Genomic DNA, 24727 nt, shown 5'->3' with positions numbered 1-24727 from the left:
AAAATGTCCTGCACATGGTCACTGCTGAAACCATCAGTACTGAAAAGGCTGCACCCAGCACAGAAGGAGAAATAAATCCTCAAGAAAACATTATTTAAAAGACCTTCAGTAAAACCTGAGTTGGACATTGTGGTCAAGTAACAAAAATTAGACTAAAAATCATATCCTGGCAAATAAAGGACTGCTTTTAATTTTAGGAGTAACCTCATTAGATGAATACTGTTTGCATAAATGAGAACTTGCAAGATAGAGGACCTTTCATGGCACAAAATCAATGAAATACAACTGATAATGAAGCCATAGAAATAGAATGAGAGCAGAAAGGACATCAAACTGTTTGCCTTTATGCTCATTTATACTCCTTTTCTGTACGAAAATAGGTTTGTCAGGCCCAAACATAAACATCACTGCCCTCATACCTCCATGCATCCTTCATGATGGCAGAGACAGCCAATATATGGCACCAGAGGACAGGGTCAAAAGCTTCAAACAACAACAAACCAGGCAATGGAGGTGGCTGTGATAATGTACCTTTTTAACGGAGGCAGAGTTGTAGACTGTGGAAGTCTGCACGGCCATTAATACACTGCAATGTGTGGACAGAAAGTTTGTTTTTACTGTATTAATAATTTGTTTACGTATCTACCGTTGAGCATAAATGAGCCTTCAGTCATTTGACTTGTACAAAAGGAAATGGTGATTGTTTTAATAACATAATAATAACTCTGGTTTGGCCTATTCTTACACCATTTTTTTTTTTGCTAAACAAAAATATAATTGCTTATCGTAAAACACAATAAATTTAAACATGGTGGAAATAAAATGAAACTAAACCTAAACTGCCATGGTTAACGTTAGTCTTTCCACTTTTACAATAATCACCAAATCCTCAATTCAGGTTCGATTTAGGTGGGAAAACATGCTGAGCTGCGTGCTGTTTTTCTCTGCTGTCTGTCTCTGCCTTTCCACTGTTCGCTGAGCAGCGGCTCTCACTTGTACTGCAGAGGCAGCTTAAGTACATCATATTTTACGACATACATAAAATATATGGCAACAAAAGAAACAGGAAAATAACAGTTACGGTAACATTTTAAAAGTAACGGTGAGTGCTTATGTGAAAGCATACTCCGCTACTCATTTAGAAGTTACAAAGGGTGTAACAACACAAAGCTCTGGACTGAGATATCGATTCAATGATCAACAATCCAATATGAACAATGCTAAATGAAAACATGGATACATATCATCATCTTTAAAATACAGCTTTATTTTGAAATTCCAATGGCACGCTGTGTCACCATTTCCATCTAAGCGCAGCTTCTTCCTAAACACCTAAACCGTGCTAGCAGCCTCACACCATCCAGATAATAGTAGGAAGCCAAGAGAAGGACAATGAGGATGTTTACGATATGAATTTGTATCAATCACAGGTCTCTGAACTGATTAGAATCAAAACTGTATGGTGGCAGACTTGGTGATATAAGCAAATATCGTATTGTCGTCCAAAGAATCGATATCTCTTATTGTGGTGAAACTTGTGATTTACACCCCTAGTGTAGCTGGAAACCTCACCTGAGTGCGTTCATGACTTACCACAAGATATTTTGTTCATATGGAAGTTTATACAGAAGTCAGCCCACTGAAAAGGTTACCGTGGCAACGTATAAACATAAAAGTGGCCACCGCTCTAAGCCATCGTGCTATGATGATTTGAATGCCAATGTTGCTTCTCATTCTATTTCTATGCATTAAGCTTTCTGACAGGGTTCCCATGCATTAACAGTGGCTGGCCTGTGATTTGGGCGTGTTGCCTTACAGTCTGACGTTGGAGGTGATTGCTCTATATTTTGACAAACAATATGGGGAAATACCAAACATTGTTTCCCACTGAAGAAGTAAAAGTACCAGGTAGAACATAAATATCCTGCTCATAATCACTTGTATCCTGTCTGCAGCCGTGGATCTACAGTTTCCACAATGAAAACCAGCTTGTACCATCATAATTACGCACATAACACCATTTTAAATAAAATGCTTTGATGCATTAGTGATTAGACACTGCATGATTCTGCGGTGATTGACTATAGTAAAGTGGTTAATTACACCTCCCCTCGGGGACTTCATCAGAAATAGTAACAGGACGTGGTTGTGCATTTTAAAAGCTGGTTCCTTCCAGTGCAATCAGAAGAAAAAGTCATAACACCCCATACAAACAGTATTTCAAAACATTCATGTACACATAAAATACACAATCCATGCAGTGCTTATGGAGCCAGTAATCAATGCGTCATTGACCCCAGGATTCCACATACATGTACATCTTCCTGTAGGGCAAAGGTCACCGTTTAAACTTCTTTTTTCTTAATTAGCATTTCCCAGGGAAAGATAAAACTAACAATACCCCCTTGTCAAGCTGAGTTGTGTATGTGGATGTTTTTATAAATAGAAGAAACAAAACATACTTCAACATCCTTCCAGTTCTTGTTTAAGTGTACTAAAAAGCTGTCTGTTTTAAGGGTGAGCATTTTTCGGTTTCCTTTTGTGCTTCATTCCAAGGTTTAGTAGATCTGAGTTTTCTAAACAAGTGTGAAAAGAAACAAAATCCAGGAACGTCTTTGCTGGTCATTCAATCCATAGTAAAGGGGAGAAAAATGAATCCAAGCAAAACTAAAGACAATCAAGATTTTTCATCAGCCGTCTCAGTGTGTGCTTGTGACATTAGGTGATAAAAATATGGAGCCAGTTTCACTTATCTCACTGTGATCTGTCCGGCTCGATCTTGGATTCTCCGTTCTGTTTGTCGTTGGACTTCTGGGACAGGTGCGTGGACACGGTGGCTGCCTGCACCACGGCTTTGAAGCTGCGCTTTCTCTTCTGGACGTTCTGCTCCGGATGGAAGATGATGACATAGACCTTGGGGATGTAGAGCATGCCCAGAGACACGGTTGCGCTCAGACTCATGGACACTGTTAGGGTGGTGGTCTGGATGAACATCTGCAACAGAGACATAGCGTGTCAGAGAGATCCCTACTCACCTGTGGTCACAGTTGATGAACAAATTATCAGTTCATTTCTTAGGCATCTTTAGAGGAGCAGTGTGTAAGATCTAGGGAGATTTAGCGTCATCTAGAGGTGAGGTTGCAGATAACAACCAGCTGAAATTGGCTGAATTATCCGCATAGGAAATCAGAAGTTATTTTTAAAGAGTCATAAAAAAGTCATAGTATAGTATGTCATAAAAAGTCACAAAAAAGAAGTCAGAAAAACATAGTATGTCATATAGTCATAAAAAAGTCATAGTATAGCATGTCATTTAAAGTCATAGTGAAGCATGTCAAAAAAAAATGTAGTAAGTCATAAAGTCTCAGAATAGCATGTCATAAAAACTCAAAAATTCATAGTGAAGCATGTCATAGGAGTCATAAAAAAGGTTTCATGAAAAAGTTATGGTATAGTATGTTATAACAGTCACAGTATAGAAGTTATAGTATCATACATCATTAACACTCATAAAACATAAGAGTTTAGCGTGTCATTAAAAGTCACAAAAAGTGATAGTATAGTATGTCATAAAAAAGTATAGTACAGTATACCATAAAAAGTCACAAAAACATCACATTTTAACAATTTTAAAAAAGCCAAAGGTATGTCATAGAAATGTCATAGTATGGCATGTCATAACAAGTCATAATATAGAATTTAATGAAAAGTCCTTATATACTTCCTCTTTAAAACAAACATGATTGTGATTAAATCAGGTACAAACAGTGAATAAAGCAGTTTTAAGTTGGGAAAAAAAATCTCTGCTTCCCCAACACTGCTTGCTGCAGAGGGACTGCTAACTAGAGCTCTGATCGGGCCCAAAATAATCAGGCCTGACCCTACATGGACCCACACAGTTTCTGTCCAAGCTCATTTTCCACCCTTCTCTCTATCACGCTCTATTCCCCCTTTGGTTTTCCACTATACTGCACTATACTCCACTGTTCGGTCAACTATGGTGGTATATCCAAAAATGCCAGTAACTATGTAGAGCCAGTGTTGGTTTGTTCCTTTTGGGCTGCTGAAGAAACATGGCGGTGCAGCATCTTATTGAACGAGAACCTGCTTCCTATATAAATGACTCACCGTAAGGTGACAAATGCACAACTCTTATTTTCAGGTGATTATACACTAAAGAAAACAAACTTATATTATATTCCATTTCTGCCAATATATCACCCTGTAGAATACACACTGGACCTTTAAGTATCTGTTTGCAGTTGAATATTGATTATTATCTTGCACGGATTCAGGTAAATACCCTGTCATCTCATAGGTTGTCACAATGCAGTTTACAATTTTCATCTCAAAGCACAGGAGGCAGTGTTTTTCCCCCGCTGAATGATTTATGACCTGGTATATGTAGTCAGGAAAGGAAGCTCTATTTATGGGCTTTGACCACGTCTACTCTTCCTGCTCTTCCTCTTAATCCAACAGTAATAATGAGAAGTGACTTCTCTTGAGATGTGCCTCCAATAAATTATGAACTCATTATTCCAGCAAACTGTACAAGTCATAAATAAATCAAGCCATATGTGCCACAATAAATAAGATATATTTGTGTCATAAATAAGTCATAAATTGTACACTAACCTCTGCAGCAGCAGCAGCAGCAGCAGCAGCACATCCTGCTATCTCATAGGATGATGTCCATACAATATAGTTTCTTTGTCGTGCTTTTCATCAGTGACCTCTCGGTTTGTAAAAGGAGCCGTGCTGATTGTATTCATGTGCCTGGCCCGAGGCGAGACTGGCTCGGGGACGCTGAATGCTTGTTCCATACGTACGTACAAACATGAAGCAGGTAAATCACCTCTTGTCACACGTGGTCTTACACATGACGGGAGGATAACAGCCATTATTTTCGTGAGCCAGACAAAAGTAAGCTTCTATATTTAGCTCTTTTTTTAAGTGATGATTAATTGAATTGGATGGCTGATTTGGTCTACGAGGGGTCCCTACCGTCCCTCAGCTCATCTGACCTCCTTTCTCTCCCGCCCTCCCTTTTTCTTAATTCACTTCATTTCCATTCGGAGGAGGTGAAAAGACTCTGAAAGCACCTCCGGCTTTAATTGTTTCAGCCTGACTGAATCATAATACAGCTCTCTATTAGTCAAAACCTATCTGTTTTTCAAATATTCCCCCAACAGCCTCGTACTTTGTGACGGCAGAAATAGCCCACAAGCTAAATTAAACCCTCAGTACAGTGGAGGCAGGATGTCCTGTGAGTACAGCAGGAAGCAAATATGATATGACAGGCAACAAACTCCGATTTCACTTTGAACATCTGAGAGACTCATTTACTCTCTTACTACAACTGTGTGCTATTGTGTATTGCCTTATTTTTGATTTGCCTCATTATTTTAAATACTGCCATTAATATCTAGGATTAAGACTTAAAGAGCCTCAGAGAAAAGTACATCTCCCCAAGAGGGATTAATAAAGTACTTCTTGAATGACTGTACCAAAATTAATGAACAGAATTCCCGAGGGTCCTTGAAATTATTGAAATGAAAAAATCAGGGCCTTGAAAGTTTTAATAGAACTGGGTCATTAACCCTTTGAAACGTGGATCAACATCACTTTTCTTGTGCTGCCTTCAGACACGTTTCAAAAATATTTAAACCTTTGAACCCTGAAACTGATTTCTTTCAAAAACATGGGAAAAAGACACTGAGCTACTTGGCGAGAAATGTCTCATAAATAGTTATAGATTAGAAGTTTCATTTGGAAAATATTTTTTTTAAAAGCTAGGGAACATTTTTTTTCATAATTATATATGTATAACATTCATTTATAATCATTTTTATAGAATTATTGTAATTTCAAAGCAGTTTCTCATGTCAGTTTTTTTTACCTCCCCCTTTTTCTTTTTTTTTGAGGGAGGGCGGTATTTAAATTTTTATTAGCTAATTTTCAAGTAATTTTAGTACTTTTTACTAATTTCCTGCTAATTTGTGGTTCATCCCTTGAGTTGTTTGCCTTCTTCCCATGTTTTTGAAAGAAGTCAAGTCAATTTGCCCAGGTTTCAAACAGTTAAAGGTGCTTGAATTTTTATATTTTGTTCAAAAATGGAAATTGTCTGGATTAACTGCTCAGTTTACATAATATATTGTTTTGCTGTGCTGTTAGAGAAGGCAAGAGATGACGAGAAACGGGCTAGTTTTTATTATAAAAATTCTAAATGTTAAAACAGTAATTAATCTAATTAATTTTAATCTGATTTGTTTCCCAAAACATGCCATTTTGAATCCTTGATTGAGGGTATTGGACCTTTAAAGTCTTTGTAAAGTCCTTGAATTTGATGTTCAAGAAGATGTGTGAATGTGCAGCTAATAATGTGATAATTGTACAACAAAATGAGGGACTTAACTTTACAAAAGAATCAATAAGACGATTGATTAATAGATAATACTATAAATAAAATAATTATGTCAGTAATGAATGATTAGTTCTACCATCATTGAAGCTGTTTAGGGTTAGATAGGTAGACACATGTAGTTACACTTCCAAAACATTCTAGTGATGAGAGATCTTGTTTTATTCAACAGCATTAAAAACGAGTAAAGATTTCCTATTTTTTTCTTTTTAAAAATATTTCCTGGCTGCAGCCTCTCAAATGTGAATATTTGATGCTTTTCTTTATTTTCTATGATGGCAAACAGAAGATCTCTGCACTTTGAACTGCTGGTCTGATAAAACAAGTCATTTAAAAACACCATCTTAAGCTCTGGGAAATTGTGATGGGCTTTTTCCACGATTCTGACATTTTCTATACAAGTTGAATAATCGGGAAAATCTGCAAATCATTCGACGATTAATTTATCTGGGTAGCAATTCATTTTTAAGTAACTCAGGGTGTCTGCAGGCCTTTAAAAAGTTTTAAAATGTCGTTTAATAAATGTAATAAATATTAGACCTAAGTTATTAAACAGTCCTCATTCATCTGAATGGGTGGGTGTTAATTACCACAAACACTAATTTATTCTATCCATCTTTTAATTTCTTTTTGTCAAAATGAGTCAAGCTTTTCAGCATGAAAGTCAACATTTCTGATGGAAGAAATCTACCAGTGAACCCAAAACTTGTTTTGTTTTTTTAACTTTATACTTACACTTTATACTTATACTTACTTAAAATATAGATTAAGATAATATTTTAAAAACCATATTCCTACATGTAACCCACCTCTGTGCTGGATCACACATAAACTATCCTTTATACCTGCCTCTCCTGCAATGCTTGAATAAGATAAAAATGATTTGTCCCAAAATCTGTATTAAATTTGCAGAACAAAAAGAGTACAGAGTACAGAGCATCAACGTATATTTAGTATATCTGTAGACACCCAGTAACAGGTCGCAATATCACACTGTAAAAAAAACTAAATTAGAGGTTTAAGTCCTCATTCATGATTTTACTGACATACAAAAGTGTTAAAACAGGCAAAATACTTTAAGTCTCACAAACAAAATGTTTTATTAATGGGAGCGTTATATTATGGGATAATTATTACTGGTGCCTCACTGTGTAAGCAGCATTTAATGGTTTTGCTGTCTGAGGTTAATTTAATTTAAACTGCTTCACACACTGTTGGGTACTTCAGTCTGTAAGTGCATCATATTTTAGAAATCGATAACGTTTTATATGCAAAATCTTGATCTTCAAAGTAAGCACTGATGTCCATTTGAAATGTAACAGAGTACAAGTATAACGCAACACAAACTCAAAGCACACAAATGAAGTACAAATGCCTCCGATTCCAGGAGAGGGACTTATACAAATGTTACATTTCCTACCTTCTCAGTAGACTGCGCTGTGCCGAAGAAGATCGGTACGAAGGCCAGCCAGATGATGCAGGTGGTGTACATGGTGAAGCCGATGGGTTTGGCCTCGTTGAAGGTCTCAGGAACTCCTCTGCTTTTGATGGCGTACACAGTGCAGGTGATCATCAGCACGATACTGTAGCTCAGACACAGGATGAGGGACAGGTCAGACATGTCACACTTGAGGACCCCACGGGCGAACTCCGGGTTCGGGGGCTTCTGCTCCTCGTAGTCGATGATGGTGTGGGGTGGCATCACACCAAACCAGATGAAGACCCCGAGCAGCTGCAGAGAAAGGAGCGTTAGTCAGAGTGCTACAAAGAGTCTAGATGATGTGTGTGACTGGAGCATCCGCATGATACCTGCACTGAGATGAGTATGAAGGTGATAATCAGCTGAGAGGTGGGACTGATGAATTTCGGGGGCGTGACCGACTTCTTGCCCTGTTCGAAGATGCGGTAGATCCGGTTCGTCTTTGTGAGCATGGCAGAGTAGCTGATGCACATGCCGAGTCCCAGCAGCAGCCTGCGGAAGGCGCACACGGCGATGCTGGGCTCAGCTATCATGAGGAAGGTGATGAGGTAGATGAGGAAGATGCCCGTCAGCAACACGTAGCTGAGCTCTCTGCCAGAGGCCCGAACGATGGGCGTGTCGTTGAAGCGTATAAAGGTGACAATGACTCCAGTGGTGGCAAGGATACCCAGGATGGCCAGGAAAACGGGGATAATGGCCCAGGGAGAGCTCCACTCCAGCTTGATGATGGGTGTTGGCCGGCAGCCTGTGCGGTTCTTTAAGGGCCTCATGTCGAAGGGGCACATGTCGCAGGAGAACTCATCCAGCAGGTACTGGTAGCCATCACACAGCTCGCAGTGCCAGCAGCAGGGAACGCCCTTCACCATCTTTTTCCTCTCTCCGGACTCGCAGGGGAAACTGCACACCGACTCAGGGATCTTGCGGTCACCACCTGACCACTGCATCTCCTCTGACTAGGGTGGATGTACAAACACACAAACATTATCTTACTATACTTGAAATATAATTAGAACTGGCAAAGATTCTGTAAAAGGCTAAAAACTGCCACCATGAAGGTAAGCAGACAGTGTTCAACTGAAGCCTGGTCTTAGCCACAAATTGGTTGTTCCTGCCTAATTTTAGAATCGTAACTAATTTCTGCAGATTGTCATTTCATGTGCAGTTCAAGGCATCTGATTCATCGCCTGAATGATCAACGATCTGGCTTTCTAAATGATCAATTGGCTCTCTGGCAGCTCTAAAATTTTGGTCTGCTGTCTTGAGCAGTTACTCAGTCTGAATTCAGACATAGCTCCTGACAAAAGATCTGTTATAAACTGTAGTGAGCTTGTTTAAATATTACTGGAGGACCACTTGTGGCTGAAATCTTGAGACATTTAAAACATGTAGTGTGAGCTAACACAAATAAAGATGAATTAAAAATGAAAAGCATCTGTTCTGCTATAGAGGAACCAAAAAACATGACGCATGATAACTAGTTAAACATTTTGGGAAATTTAGCTTATTTAATTTATTTATTTTTCTTTTGCCAAGGGTAAGCTGATAAGGTCAGTGCCACTTTCATGTAGAGCCAGCAGCCAGTTAGCTTAGCTTAGCATGAAGCCTGGAAACAAGGAAATCGCTCACCTGACACATGCTAATTATAGGATAGGAATAGCAATAGAGAACCCATTCGAGTTCAAAAGTGACACAAATTGTCCAAATTATCAAAATCATATGCCTCCAAGCTAATCAATTCCCTTTGAGTGCCGCCATGTTTTTCTGTCAGTTGCACGTTGTAAAACGATGTTAAACTCATGTGTCTCCATTGCTTTAAAGTTGCAAAGAGTCATGCTGGAGAGGAAGACACACTCCAAAGCATGGCTTCATTTCACAAAGAAAGATGACAAAAATGCTGTTTATAATGTCCATAAAATGATCATTTCAAGTAGGAACATCTGTTTATACAATATGAGCATAAAAACCAGCACAAGGGTGCTAAGAAAACCTAAATCTTAAAGGCTCTAGTTATATAGTTAGCCTACAGACATGAGAGTGGTGTCCTCTTAAAATGTCAAAATATTAATTGAAGTTTATACGGAACAAAAGCAAATATTTACATTGAGACGGAGATGGTTAGTCCACTGGCCGATAATCTTGTAGCCGGGGTTGCTGACATTGGATAGCTGGTACTGGAAGATGTCGTAGCGACCAGGAGCGTCTCCATTTTCATTGAACATCACTCCAGTTCCTGCGCTGCCTGTTTGATGGAGTTTTAATGACCCAAAAAAAGCAGATAAGTGAGTCAAAGGGGAGAAGGAATTCAGGCTCTCTGAGGTGGAGACGTGCACCTCCATGTTTAGTGGTGAAAACACCAACACGCTGTTGAATACAGCTTGTGTTTGCTTTCTTCAGGTTTGTGCAACCATGTAAAAGCTGAGTGCAGGATGCTCTTTAGTGAAGGCTCTCCTCCATGCGTACAGTCTTTCAGTGCACTCTGCTCTGTTGCCCTAACGTGATTGAATGTTCCTCTCAGGTCCCTGCAGGCGCTCAATCAGAAAATCTTCCATACAAGCTAAGGTCATCCAGCAGGAGGAGAGCAGTAAATAGGATGCTTTCATATAACGCTTTTTTTCCCTCCCTTTTTCTAAACTGACTTTTTTATGAAAGACGAGGATGAAAAGCCACGGCGTTCTGTATAGGGAAGAGCGAGGAGGCAGCCCTAGGGAGGGGACGTGCTTTGGAGAAATGTGCTATGTACTGTAGCTAGTTACATTAACAGAAACATCTAAAGGCTTATGACTTGAAGATGACCTCCCTTCTACCGTTTTCTTTTTTAAATGTGCTTCTTTTCAAACCTTCTGCAGTGGTGCAGTTCTTCCAGCCTTAATCTCCCTGAAGGGTTTCTTGTTCAGTTTGATCAACAAAATAAAACATTTTTCAATATAAATCATTACAGGTTGCATGAAAAAGCAGAAGAAAAAAAATCCACAGACTGAAAGTCCAAAGCTCACCATTGAAATTGACAGAGCGAATGTATTGGAGCAGGTTCCGTCCTTCCACAGGGTCCATCTTCTCGCAGACGCCCATGTGGCCAGGACACAAGTCCATGTGCATGCTGTGTAAGGCGTGGGCCATGGCGTACACAGCATCTATCACAAACTGCACCTTGCCTTCCTGTTCGTACTGAGACTGTTGACTGATTCTTTCCTCACCTGACGGGCGACAAAAGTGTAAAAAAAAAAAAAAACGCTGAAAAGGCAAAACTTCCCACAAACAAAGACCTAAGATTCGCTAATGCTTTAACACAGTACTTTAAACCTTTTGAGACCTGAAAAGTATGTTTTTATTGCTTTCAAAAACATGGGAAAAAACATATTTTTGGCAAGAAAATTTCCACAAATTGGTCACAATGAAAGGAAATGATCTGAAAATAAGCTTGGGGAATTTTAAAATATTATCAAAAAATAAGAAAAAAAATTAAAAACTTCATTTATAATTCTTGTAACAATATATCTAAAAATTATGTCATAGAAGAAATATGTTTTTTAATTACTTTTTGAGGTAATTTTCTTGTCTTTTTTTTTGTTGTCAGATAATTTTCTTGTAATTTATTAGGCAGACAGGCAAAACGGCACATTTCATACCCTAAGGCAAGTGAAAGATTAATCAAGTCATTAATCAACCTCGAAGGGATCTACAACATACAACATCCGTCTGTCCTTGGACCCTTACAGCAGATAAGGAAAAACTCCCCCCAAAAGATGTATTTTTTTATTTTATTTTTTACCAGTTTCTATCATTTTTTTGTGCAATTTCTTGTCAACCTGCTTGAAGCCCTCTTTCCATGTTTTTGAAGGAAATCAAGCCAATTCCCTGAAACTAAAGTTTCAGGTTTCAAAGGGTTGTGTTAAATTGCAGCCTGTTTACCTGTACATTTTCTTCTACCAAGTTCGTACTTTACGCCAGGGCGGGTTAGTTTGCACTTGAAGTCGTCCTCCCAGAATTCTGCAAACCAGATGTTTCTTCTGTTGTTTTCTAGAGATCTTGAAGTGAAGTACTGGTCGAACCCTGAAACATTTCATAAACCAGACATGTTTATGTTTCATGAAAACATTGCTACAATCAGCAACAAGAAAAACTATTTTTTTGTGCAATGAAATATGGCTATGTCTCAATGTATTCATTTTTTACTGGCAGGCTGGAAAAATCACTGGCAGACTTATCAAACATCATTAATTTCCTTTATTTGTTACTTTGGTATTAGACTCATCTATCAATGTCAAATGTTGCAATCTATCTTAGATATTCATGTTGCATTAAATTGGTTAGAGCTGAATGTAATATTTAGCCCTACCGTCAATAGAGGCTCTTTTGGGCAGGATGGTGACGGCGCCCTCAGCAACATCCTCCTGGTCTTGAATGGGGGAGCTTTTGGCCCCCCAACTGTCGGAGCCAACAAACAGGAAGTGGCCTGTCAGGTTGGCCTTTTTGGCAGATTGCAACACCCGCCTGAAAGAGAACAGATTAAAATGTATCACACATTTTCTAATTTGTGATTATCAAACAGGACACTTAACAATTAAATATAAACACTTCATTTCATCATTTGGCTTTTTTTTCCTTTCCCCAATATTCCATGCAGCCGAGCTTGACTCACTTGATGTCGTCCTCATTGGCAAAGATGATGACTCCTCGAGCGTTCGAGGTCTCCATCAGTCTCTTGATGATCTTCTCAAACTCGCCTGGTTTGGGCTCTCTGGGAATCTTTATGGACTGTGCGATACACAGCCCCCCTGTGTCAGAAATATTGGAAATGTGTTAGCATTACTGTTTTCTTCCCTGACCACACAGTAAATTTTATAATACTAATAATCAAAATCATAACCGACATATTACAGTGCTGTGTAACTCTCGAGAAAGATTGTTGATTGTCCAATAAGCTTTGGATCAGCAGTATGACCTGACTACCAACCTAAAGAGGCAGTATTTGATGAGCTGGGAACGAAATTCAACTATCCTTCTCCAGTGCCACATACAAAATAAATTATAGATTACAACAAGGGTGACATAGCCTATAGTGATGTTACATAAACTTCATGTTTCTGTTCCCATTTGTATAATTAGCAGATCTTAGCATGCTAACATGATAAACTAAGATGGTTAATACTGTAAACATACCTGCTGACGTTAGCATTTAGCCCAAAGCACCTCTTAGCGCAGATTTGCAGAGCTGCTAGCAAGGCTCTTAGTCTTGTTTGTTTCTAAATGAAGAGCATCAGACCTAAGCCAGTATTGACACTATTTTAAACATGTCTAAATTAATTCTGTGAACCTGTTTAATAAATTACACTCAGTACAGGTCATACTAATCAATACAAGATTATACTACAGCCACGCCAGCAGCTTTGAGACTTGCTAATCTCAGCAGGGGTACATGCTAATAATGACAGTCCTAACATGCTGTTTACCATGTTCATCTTAGTTTAGTGTGTTAGCATGTTAACATTTAGAGCCAATTAACACTAAACACAAAGTAAAGATGGAGCATAAATTCAATTTTGACCTTATGTTGGTGTTAGGTGGCCCACCAAGAGTTAGACAAAGTTATAACAATTTATGCTAAGGGCAACATAAATGTTTGTAACAGACTTTGTGGCAATTCATTGGATAATACAAAGAAATTACTCAGAAAACCCAAACAATAGTTAGCATTTTAGCATTCTCAGTTCTCTTGTTTCAATGTCAATGGGTTTTTTGAATGTGATTTTGGTTGGATGTCCAAAAAACTGTGGTTAACTCAAGTTTAAGGGACTTTCATGTTTTGTTCTGCAACATAAATTACATCAGTAAATACCCCACTCATGAACTTTGAAGCTTTTGTGTGTCTTTAAAGGTGGTTGTTAACAAGTGGCTAAGTGAGACTACAGGCGACATTAGGGCGAACACAGCTTTACGGCCTTGTTGTGGTTGTGATGGTGAAGTCATGCAAAAGAGGAGGAGCATCAGCCACAAGAACTTAATTTTCCACACAAAAGGGTTATTTTGCACAACTCAAGAAATGTGAAATAAAAGGGGGAGCAAACACACACGGATTGTGACTGTGAAAGAAACAAATACAACAATTAGAACTTGAGTCAAATGGATGTTCTCAGTTAAATAATGCACAGGATAAACAAAACGCAAGAAACTCTGCTAACCAGCACTGCCGCCTCATGTAATGATCAGGAAAGAGTGAGTGAAGGGGTGTGCAGAGTTTAAATAGGGAGTGAACAGGTGAACTTGATCAGGTAAAACAGCAGCAAACAAAGAGTGAAAGGAACAAATCAGTGCTGAGGAGAGGGGAGGAAAGGAAGTGACGTAAGTGAGGGAAAAGAGGTGTCAAAATAGAGGGGGGGGGGATTTTTTTTTACTACATGTGGTGTATTGTATTTCAATTAAATCCTAATGTATGTAGGATTTAGGCTGCATTTAGGCTTCAAAACTCATTTGTGAAGATTATATTGCTGAACAAAATGTGAAAGTAGCATATTAGAAACGCTTGCCACAGAGCTTTTTTAAAAAAAAAATTTCAACAATAATCCAAAATCCTATGGAAAAATCCCATTGGCTTTTTGACAAAGAAACAAGGGTGATGTTAACTTCCGCCTTGGCCCACAGAAGACTCCCATCCCTGGAGCACAAATGTAAACTTCGTGGTGACACTGGGGTAAAGGTCGGGGAATCACTGAAGTCACTAGGATTCATCCTCTGGGGACAATGAATGTCTACGAAAAATTGATGGCAATCCTTCCCGGATGAGATATTTGAGTCTGGACCAATGTGGAGGACCTACTATGGTCAGCAAGCTGCAACAGCAATGGCTCGTCCACCACTGTCAATTATTCATGTGCAGTATGTGTGTGATACTATGGTGATGTGAAATCTGAACCCGAGTAACATCATTTGAGCTTTTAAAGCCATGTGAGGAGGTGACTCCAGTTTGCCCTGTTAGATCTTGTGTATTAAAGGATTTTTGTTTCCTATTTTAGTCTTTTAATGAGTGGGAACAACACAGCTTGATAAATGAGTAATCCCTTTTTGTCACTGCAGTGAATTCGTACAGCCAGACACACAACCTGCTTCTCTGGATATTTGGAGGAAGGCGTCGACGCCGCTCTCTCCATAGTTGCCCTCGGAGGCCAGCGTGGAGACGTAGTTCCAGCCCATGGCTTTGACTATGTCCACCATGGCCTGGGCCTGGTAGGAGTCGGGAGGCACCACACGGGAGAAGAACTCGTAGCGGCTGTTGTCGCTCAGCTCCGGGGCAGTGGAGGCATAGCTGATCTGGGGGATCTGAGACACAGGGATGGGTCAGTGATGACGAAAGGGTCAGGTCAAGGGGAAAACAAGAGCGGCGCAATTAAGCCAATATGTGATACTAAAGATAAAAAGTAGAGGCAGTGAACCATAACAGAGGATGATGCACCACTTGCTCACGGACAAAAGCCTAAGTGTCCAAATGAAGGCATTCCACATTAACAGTTTTAGTGCATTAAAATCCCAAAATTGGACTATCATAGAGAGCAATCATCTCTTGAACAGCCTGTGTTCTCAGTAATTCTCAGAACTGAGGTGACTTCACAGCGTGTTCTCTCCAGAGCTGCTCTGAATATGTATATAGACAACGTCACGGTGAAATACAGATGGTAGGAGCCACAGCTGTAAAAGCATTTGTTTGGGAAAAAAAGGATGAGAAGATTAATTTACTGGTGTGCTACTTCTTTAATGACACAGTTTATGTCGACAGTCTCAACCCTGACCCTGCTAATGCCGGTCCCCGTGCGTGGCTTAACGTTGGGCCGAGGAGAGAAAGGTAGACACAAGGGGTAGTGAAGGGAGAAGGAGAGAGGAGCGAGAGAACCATTTCACAGATTATCTGGAAGGATTATAGGGGTTTTAGTCAAATTACGTTAAGCACAGAGGGAGAGACAGAGATCAAAAGACTAGAAAAAGGTTAGCATTTCTCAGCTGTAAGCCATACAATATATTTAATTCTGATGGCCACATGCAGTTTCAACTCGCTGCTGTGTGTTAACGTCAAGCTCAGATTCACAGGTCAGTCACCATCTTGCAGACCACATCTTCAACCAGGTGTGAACTCTCCAAAAATCAAAAGTCTTCCATTAGTTTATTGGACAAGTTTATTACATTACATTTGGCGTTGGTGTCCAGAGAAGACTGAGAGGTGAATCAATTGTTTGCATACAAATTTGTACTGAACAAGACGAAACTTAATCCTCTCCAAATTAATCCCATAGAAGCATCTGCACCAATTCACTTACTAAAATCAATAAGCCGTATCAGTAACTCAAGTATCATTTACAATCCTGCACTGCTGAAATCTTCTCACCATCAGTGAGTGACTGAAACAGTCCAGAATATTCCAGGAAACGTGATTTAGGTTCAGCCCCGACTTAACGGTCTGATTGTACTTTTACTAAACAGAAGAGTGTGTGCAAGTACAATATTGATTTTTATTTTAATTAAGAGTGGGGGTGTTAGTGAATGGTCAATGATGTTTGATCAAAGTAGAAAATGTACCCTGAATGGTTCAAAGAAATTCAATCGTTAGATTAAGTATTTTCTTTGTATTGATTTAAATTATTATCACTTTGCAACAGACTTATTGAGGTTTGAGAACACTCATTTCAATGCGGACTGATGACTCAGATTTTAAAAAAAGTGTGTATTGATATGATGATACTGAATAAATTGCATTATTATGAATAGGCTCACAACTAATATAATTTTAAGATGTAAAAGTGTGTAGGATTTACTGGCACCTATTGGCAGATATGATATATAATATTCACAACTCTGTTTTCATTTCATTTCTTTGTTCTCATTAACTTAGAAAAGGCTGTTTATATTTGAATACTAAGTCCCCCCCCTTTATAAATGTATAATAATAATAACTATATACCAGACACCAAAATGTTGCCTATTTAGTCCAACAGAACTGCTCACTGGCACATACAGCACGAAAGGTTTACTTTCTTGGTAAGTAGCCCACTGAATACGCACAGGAGTGTTTCTTCCACTGGCTTTGCCTGCGAGTTCCCTCTCAGCTCATAGACTTTATATTGTGACGATGTAACAGAGTTTTAAGCACAAGGAAAGGTTCACATATATAAAACCTCCATCAAAAATTCTGAACAAAAAATCATAATTGACCTAATCTGCAGTTTGCAGTGTCCTGTTAACAGTTTTACAGACGTGTCTTTTATAACGGTGGTCCAGCCCACAGGGGATTTTTTTCACTGCAATACTGTGAGAGTTTCCTTGGGGCTTGGTCTTCTTTAAAAGAGTCCACCAAGCTGCTCTACAAAAGCCTAAAACGGATAAACCAAACATTTGCTCTAGATAGAGCAATACGCTTTTTCTGTTTTCACTTCGGCCACCGTAGTTCTCCTACATACTTAGCACACAAGTTTTAGCTTTGTGCCACTAAATCCAACACAGTTGACCTTCAAAATAGATGATTTTCTAATAAATTTTACAAAATGTTAAAAATAGTGAAAAATGTGTGTTGATAAAACCAACTTGCATTTTAAAATTGTTCATTTTGTGTAACGTGTGGTTCAAAACCCAAAGACATTAAACTTACAGTGATGTAAAACACAGAATAGCAGCAAATCCTTAAACTTAAAATGCCGTAATAATAATAGTTAAGTTAAGTTAATAATATGTTGACTGACAATCAGATAAACAGTTTGGCCCTCAATGGTAATGTTTAAAAATTTTTGTATAGAAAATGCAGCAGGTGAATCTACTGTATGTCCGCTTATTTAACAAGCTTAACTGTTGAGTAAAATACAAAAGTGATATGATACACACATCATAAATTCTACATGATATTAAATGCTCTAAACCGACAGTTGTCACTCACTGCAGAATAAAAGGCAACATTTGACAGTGTGCGGATGATGTTGAAACATCTCCTGCTCCGGTGAAGAGCAGATGTTCAACGTATAGTGAATATCAGCGTGGAAGGATCCGCGGCGTGGAGAGCAGCACATATGGACAGTAGCAGGAAACACACCATTTAGCTAAATCTACTCCACGCCGTCCAGGCTACAAATTGCTGTTATCCTAGAACCAATGTCATCCCGCTGCCCTGATGCTCTATTTTCAGCCCAGGGTCCTGAGCTGCTGAGAGGGGCTTAGTGGAGGGTGGGATCTGTAATACTGTAGTTAACATCTGCCTTGTATGCAAGCTGACCCTCCTTGGCTCTCGATTCAACATCCTCACCATAGAGGATGTTGTAACAAGTACGAATGTCCAATTTCATTTTTTCATCTGAAACTAATTTGGCCAATTTGACTCAGAGTAGTATCGTATTTTTAGACGGTTCTAGATTTCTGTCAATCTAGCTGTATGTCAGTAAGTCAATGAGAACATGACATAATGTGGGATTTACACAGACTCAGTGTCCCATCATTGTTATAAGCAGTGTAATCAATTATCAAAGGTCAATCATCTGTAAAAGAAAAAAAGGACTACAATGAACACATAACCCGGATTAGTCGGCAGAGGCTGCGCATGACAATGGATTCAAAATCCTGTGAAGTGAACAGACTCATTCAAATTATTCATCGTTTTAAATGACTTAAAAATCATATCAGCAGAGACATGCACTGAATATTTGTCTACACGGCAGCAATAAGGGGATATGTGAAGTATTATCAATCAATCAAAATATCCAGATGATGTTATTAAATGTGAGGGGCACTCTTAATTAGGTTTGTAAAATCCATAAATGAACTGCAATCAAAGCTCACCACGCTCGTGCTGCAGAATGAAGAGGAGATTTAATGATGACCCTGTTCTTAATCTGAGAGCAGATAAAATAATTAAATGAATAAGACCATTGTGTGCTCCCGTACATCCTAACTAGATCTGCAGTGAGCTAATTTAACAGTACAAGCATGAACAAGTACGTTCATTAAAATAGTAGGTAGTTCAGCTGATCTGAGTCTACATCGAAAGCAAAAAAGTCTGTTTGTGTTCAGACACACGGGAGCACAGCTGGTCACTCATGTCAGTAAAAGATGTTCCAAACTAAACGTGAAATATTAAAGTTCCCCTGCAGATACATTATAAAGTATGTAAAAATGCTCTGCCAAAATTCATATTTTTAACATGTTTTTTCAGTAAAACTAAAAAGGGGCTGGAAGTGCATCTAACTTTTTTTGTTCCTGGCTCCTGCCTCCTCGCTGCCCACCTTGCTGCTCGCGTTACGTTGACCCAAGCTCCCAGGAAGTGCATTGGACTTTAAAGCCAATTTTCGTCGTGGCTAAACAGTGGAATTACAACCTCTGTGTCTGTCATGTGATGCCATTGGTCACAAACATGTGCTTTTACCGTCGACTTAGTAACAGACATGTCTGTTTTTGGAGCATCACATTCCCCACAAAATGACTTTTTCACTATCAGGATTTCATTTGGTCCAATAACATCTGGAAAGCCTAGAAGAGCTGCATGTTAAAAATCATTCAACTTACTGGAAAGCCAAACAAGAAGTTAGCCGCTTGGCTCATGCGCTTCCTCTATGGGCCCAGCAATGCGTAAAATTTACTTAATTTTATACTCAGGAAGTCAAACTTTTTTTGGCTTCATGCACCACTGAGCAGCTCTTGGAATGAGTGTGCCTCCAACACTGTATCCAATTCTTCCACAGGCTGACTACTGAAAGAGCAGTGTGCATCACGCTGTCACATGATTATTATGTACTTATATATACCAGTCTGGCTGAGATTTTTATATTATTTGGTTTAAATCTGTTCTGCACTAGCAGTTTCAGGTTTCCTTGTTGGCGTTTCCACATTGGACAGCAATAAGCTTTCAAATCATCTCGTTTGCCCGAGGTGTGTCTGAATCTCAGATGTTGGGTTAACGCACCGACATCGCCCTCCTTAATGGAGAAATGAGAAAATCACAGTCTGTGTAAATATTGAATGTATCTACCATAACGTCACCTGTCGTTTTTTGGACTGCCGATCTGAACCCTGGAGTTTGGCATTTTGGCCGTTGCCATCTTGGTTTTTTTATTTTTTTTGGAGCCAGAAGTGACCATTTTCAGACAAGAGGTTCGAGCTGTGGAGGAGCGACGGGTGCATCTGATTCACAGACTGTAGCGACGCCGTGCAGACAGCCTGTCAATCCACCAGCCCCCTTTTTAAACATGCATAAATTTGGGCCTTAATATAATGTAAACAGGTGAGCTTTTAAAAACAAATCAGCCCCCGCACAATCATCGTGAATGTTGAAATTAGCTTTAGGGATCCTAACAGCTTTTTTTTACCAGCCTGTGAGCAGGTTTATTTCTGCTGTAAAGTTGGGCATTGTTACGTGGGGATCTATGGGGATTTACTTTGCTTTGGAGCCAGCCCCAAGTGGCCATTTCATTAACTTTTCACAAGTTAGTACAGTCATGGTCCAACATTTTATAGGACATCAGTATGAGATAAAAACAGTTTGAGTGGACGTGATCTTTGAAAGGGTATTCCTGATAGATGCACACTATTTGACACAGTCTGTCTTAGTTTAGAAGTCGTTGACTGATGGTAACTTTTTTGGGCTTGTGACCCCCACTCGCTTACTTCATTTGAAGGGTTTTTGAGGCCCAAATAATTAAAAGTATCCCGAATATGCGTCTTTTTTTTTTAAGATCCATAAGCAGACACATTGTAGAGACAGTAAACAGAGGGAGAGAGAAAAGGGTTCTGCCTGTAATCAGACTGGTAATGATGCAGCTACTGTTTATGGTACGTGTCTTAACTACTCGACACCCAGGATGCACCAAATGTCCAGCATAAATAACAACAAAAATAAAAGTAAGAGATAAGATTGGGCGTTTTTTCCTTTTCAAGCATAACATTTTGGAATTTTTCTATACTTTTGATAGTCCTGGACCCCTCAGATTTGTCGCTGAGCCAATTGGGTGATCCTAACCACCAGGGTGGAAAGCACTGCTTTAACCCCCTGAAACCTGAGCAAACTGGCTTGATGTAAAGAGCTTGTAAAGAGTACATGAAAATTAACTGAAAATTGGTGAAAAACAAAAAAAAATTTAAGGGAAAAATAAATTCAGAAAACAAAAAAAAAAAGAAAAAGTGCATAAAAACGATAATACTTCTGTGAGATCATTTTAAATTATGTAATTATATTTATAAATATATTTCCCTGGCTTTTTCCCAACACATTTTCTACTAACTTTTAAAAAGTAATAATTTTCCTAATATACTAATTACTGTAGAAACTTTCTTTCCAGGATGCTCACTGACCTTTGTTATGTTATGTTTTTGAAAGAAATTCCACCAGTTTGTATGGTCAAAGGTTTCAGTACACATGAAATGCGTCTGGAAGCAGCACAGGGAAACTGATGTCGCTCCAGGTTTCAAAGGGTTAACGCATGCGCCTTTTTTTCTCCTTTGTGGATAAATTAAAAAGTCAGTGCGGGGTGATGGCTTTCACCTTGATCTCTCCCCATCAGCTTACTTACTGGAAAAAGAAACTGTCCCAAATATTCTGCCTTTAATGTGTTTAATGAGGAGATGTGGGGGCGGAAACTCACCGCAAACAGTCGGAGCACGTTGGCCACCATGATGGACACCGAGCTGCCAGACGCCCCGATCACCCCGACCACCCTCTCTGGTTTGGGGATGATGGGTGGCTCTCCGTTTGAGCAGCGCACGTCTGAGTTGTCCTTCTGGATGAGGGCCTGCACAAAAGTGAGCGACTGCTCCAGGGCGTAGGTGTCTCTGGAGCAGGTGTCCAGTATCCGGGCCCCCAGAGTGATGTTGGGCAGCAGGTCCGGATCACTGTTGATCTGGTCCATGGCGTACAGCATGGCCTCCAGTCGATGGATCCCCTTCTCTTTCTTGATCTCCCCGCAGGGCACCCCAGCAGGCCCCCGAGAGTGCACGGGGAACAGCCCGCCCAAAGTGATGTCGCCCTCGATTTTGATGGACTGGGGCTGGGAGCCCTGCTGGGCCGGCGAGCCCGGGCTGACCCACACCAGCAGCACCCACATCAGCTGGAGCCATGTTTGGTAGCTGGAGGGGGAAGTGAGCCGGCAGCACTGATAGGACGAGCGGGCCTCTGATGTCATGATGATGACCAGCAGAGGTACTGACAGCACCAGGCCACTCCCTCTACCTTTGACACCTGAGGGCAGTCAGACAGCTCTGATCACCATCTCATCATTACTGCAGTTACCTGTGCAGGACTGTAGCACCAAAATGTAGCATAAGTAGTCCCTTCCTGTCTTGATCCATGTCTCTTACACACCTTTTGATTTATTTATTTCTTCACAGTCAGTTTGCTTTCTATGGAGCCCCAAAAGGGACATGGGGGAGAGAAAAGAAAATATAGATGGTGGGAAAAAAAACATCAGACAGTGGAAATAATTAGGTGGTGGATGATTGATGGTGGAAAAAACATGAAGGTGGAGAAAACAAAAAAAAAATGGTGGGGGGATGAAATGGTAAAAACAAAAACAAAATGATGGTTAAAAAAAAACTGATGGCCGAAAAAAAGAAATTGAAGGTGGAAGGAAAACTTTTCATGGTCGAAAAAAAATTGATGGAGGAGAAAAAAATTGATGGTGGAAAAAGAAATTTTTACAGGAAGCTTTCTCGGGGGGATGAGACTTTCTGTGTTTCTTTTCCTTTTATGCTTTGTATTTTTCTGGGTGCCTGATTTCCCTTTCTCAGTTAAAGACACAATAGTGTACATTAGTGCACCAGCAGCATAAGCAGTCACTCACTCAGCTCCATCTTTTTTTATGCAGAGTTCAGTGTCTCAACCAATTTCTTCAGCCAGTTTTCATTTAGTTATAGCACCCACCCCCCTTTTGAGCCCTGGATAATCACTCCCCACTGTAACGGCCCTGGCAGCATGTCTCCATAGTCTCAATCTTCTTTTAATGAAGAAGAATGCCATAAACTGTCAAACAACTATTGCTGTTTTGCATCTGCATGTCTCTAATATTCCTCTACGTTTGGTTTTAGAGATGGATAAATTAGTTATTTTCACCACACAACTTTATATTTTGTATTTTTGTTTGATCTGTCACATCACTCACAGTCACTGTGAAATATTTAAAGAGCACATTAAATTTTTAATAGTTACTTAAATTCAAATCTAGGTGTGTTTTGAATATTTTGATAAACATTGTTTTTTTTATTTGGCATGACAGGTTTGGTGTGCTTGAAGATTTGAGATCTTCAATAGAATATATATTGGTTTTTTGGTTGTTTTTTTAACATTGTAAGTAAATGCTAAAATGATCTGTATCAGATAACTGTGTATAAATGCAGAGAACCAGCTGGAAGATTTGTAAAAATGTCTGACAACCCCTGACTGCCAACCTTAACCCTTTTTTTAAAACACATTTTCTGCTGCGGTCTGTTTTTGCGCATTGAATTCATGAGAAAAATAAGAAAGGACAAAACCCAAGCCATAAACATATCAGTAAACAGCATTTTAAAACAGCTGTAGCTGAGGAGAAGATTTTAGCATGCATGATGAAGCAGAGTGAATATTGGAAGCTTTTATCACAGAGAGCAGATGATGGAAAACACTATAAATTTTGCAAAACAGAAAACATCAGCTGAACCATCACAGCATTTCATGCTCCAAAAGTTGGAGCAGGTTAATTTTATCTGCATGAGAATCACTGACAAAAACCACAGTAAACAACCAGGCTGAAAGATCCCACCAACTATAGTAAAATCATGTAGGTGTAAATATATTTAATGTTTCAATGCAGACTTTGGAAAATGGAACATATTAATTATGGGGTAACTTAATTTGTTGATTGTCATTATTTAATTCAAATGTCAGAAATGAATAAATGATAACAGTTTGCATGCTTACAGATTTACTTTCTTTCAAATTGCAAAACATATTTGTATTCATACTTAAATTACACATTTATGATGCCAAATCTTCCTGTTTGTCTGCACTTGTCAAGTTGGATTAATGAAAATTAGTTGGAACATTCTCAGAATAAGAGCAAAATGTGAGTCTGGATCGATCATGTTTTTTTTTTTTTTGACAATTTTCCAATTTTTAAAATATCATTACAAGCAACCTGCAGGTAGAGACATTCCTTCACGTAAAAGCACGTCTTACCTGCCCATTCTTCATTGACCGGTCTTGATGTTATCCATCACACGAGCTCTACCAAACAGGCCTCCATCCATGGTCCAAAATGTGATTATGTATCTAGAGGCTCTCCTCTCCTCACCAAAAGTAAATCCTCTATCATCTCAGACAGCCGCTGTGCACTCTCAAAAATAACCACAGCAGAAAACAATGGTCTAAAAAAAAACAAAAAACAAAGAAGTAGTTGTGATTTCAACAGACAAAATGAAAACACTGACTTTGAGGCTTCAGGTTGTAGTATTATGCCAGAGTCAGAGAAAAGTGGAGGAAAAAGCATAACATTACAGCAGTGAGATTCTACAAATCACTGCCAAATCCCTTAAAAGCTCTCTCTTTCTCTCTCTCTCTCTCTCTCGTTCTTTCTCCTCTGTGTGCATCTCTGTCCAGGCACTCCCCCCACACTCTCTCCCTCTCTCCGTTGAACTCTCTCCTCGCTCTCTCTCAGTGCACTAATGGCCACAGATTGGGATTATCATGCAGGCGTCTGTGAAGAAAGCACTAGGTGGACCTTTTTTTTTCATACAGCTGAACCAAATGCGTAGCCCCCTCCCCACCCCCCAGCATGATGGAACTCACTTTGAGAGATTAGATGAGCAGTGATTTGATTCATACTCTCTCTCTCTCACACACA

The 24727-nt window shown here is 39.4% G+C and overlaps 1 protein-coding gene across 1 annotated transcript; it reads right to left on the bottom strand.

The window, feature by feature from the left end:
- Positions 1-164: 164 nt before the first annotated feature.
- On the bottom strand, positions 165-24660 carry grm6b (glutamate receptor, metabotropic 6b). The gene is made up of 11 exons (XM_088087202.1): positions 24064-24660; positions 21500-22092; positions 14999-15215; positions 12541-12676; positions 12238-12392; positions 11811-11951; positions 10895-11095; positions 10001-10140; positions 8231-8854; positions 7842-8153; positions 165-2994 (listed from the first exon to the last, which is right to left on the bottom strand). Exons 2-11 carry the CDS (start codon positions 22034-22036, stop codon positions 2755-2757), a joined length of 2703 nt encoding a protein of 900 aa, XP_087943328.1. The 5' UTR covers positions 22037-22092; positions 24064-24660; the 3' UTR covers positions 165-2754.
- Positions 24661-24727: the final 67 nt, after the last annotated feature.

This window comes from Plectropomus leopardus, chromosome 2 (genome assembly GCF_026936395.1).
Source record: "Plectropomus leopardus strain MGB_pleo_1.0 chromosome 2, ASM2693639v1, whole genome shotgun sequence".
Classification (NCBI taxonomy): Eukaryota; Metazoa; Chordata; class Actinopteri; order Perciformes; family Serranidae; genus Plectropomus; species Plectropomus leopardus.
This window is presented reverse-complemented; position numbering and strand designations above follow the sequence as displayed.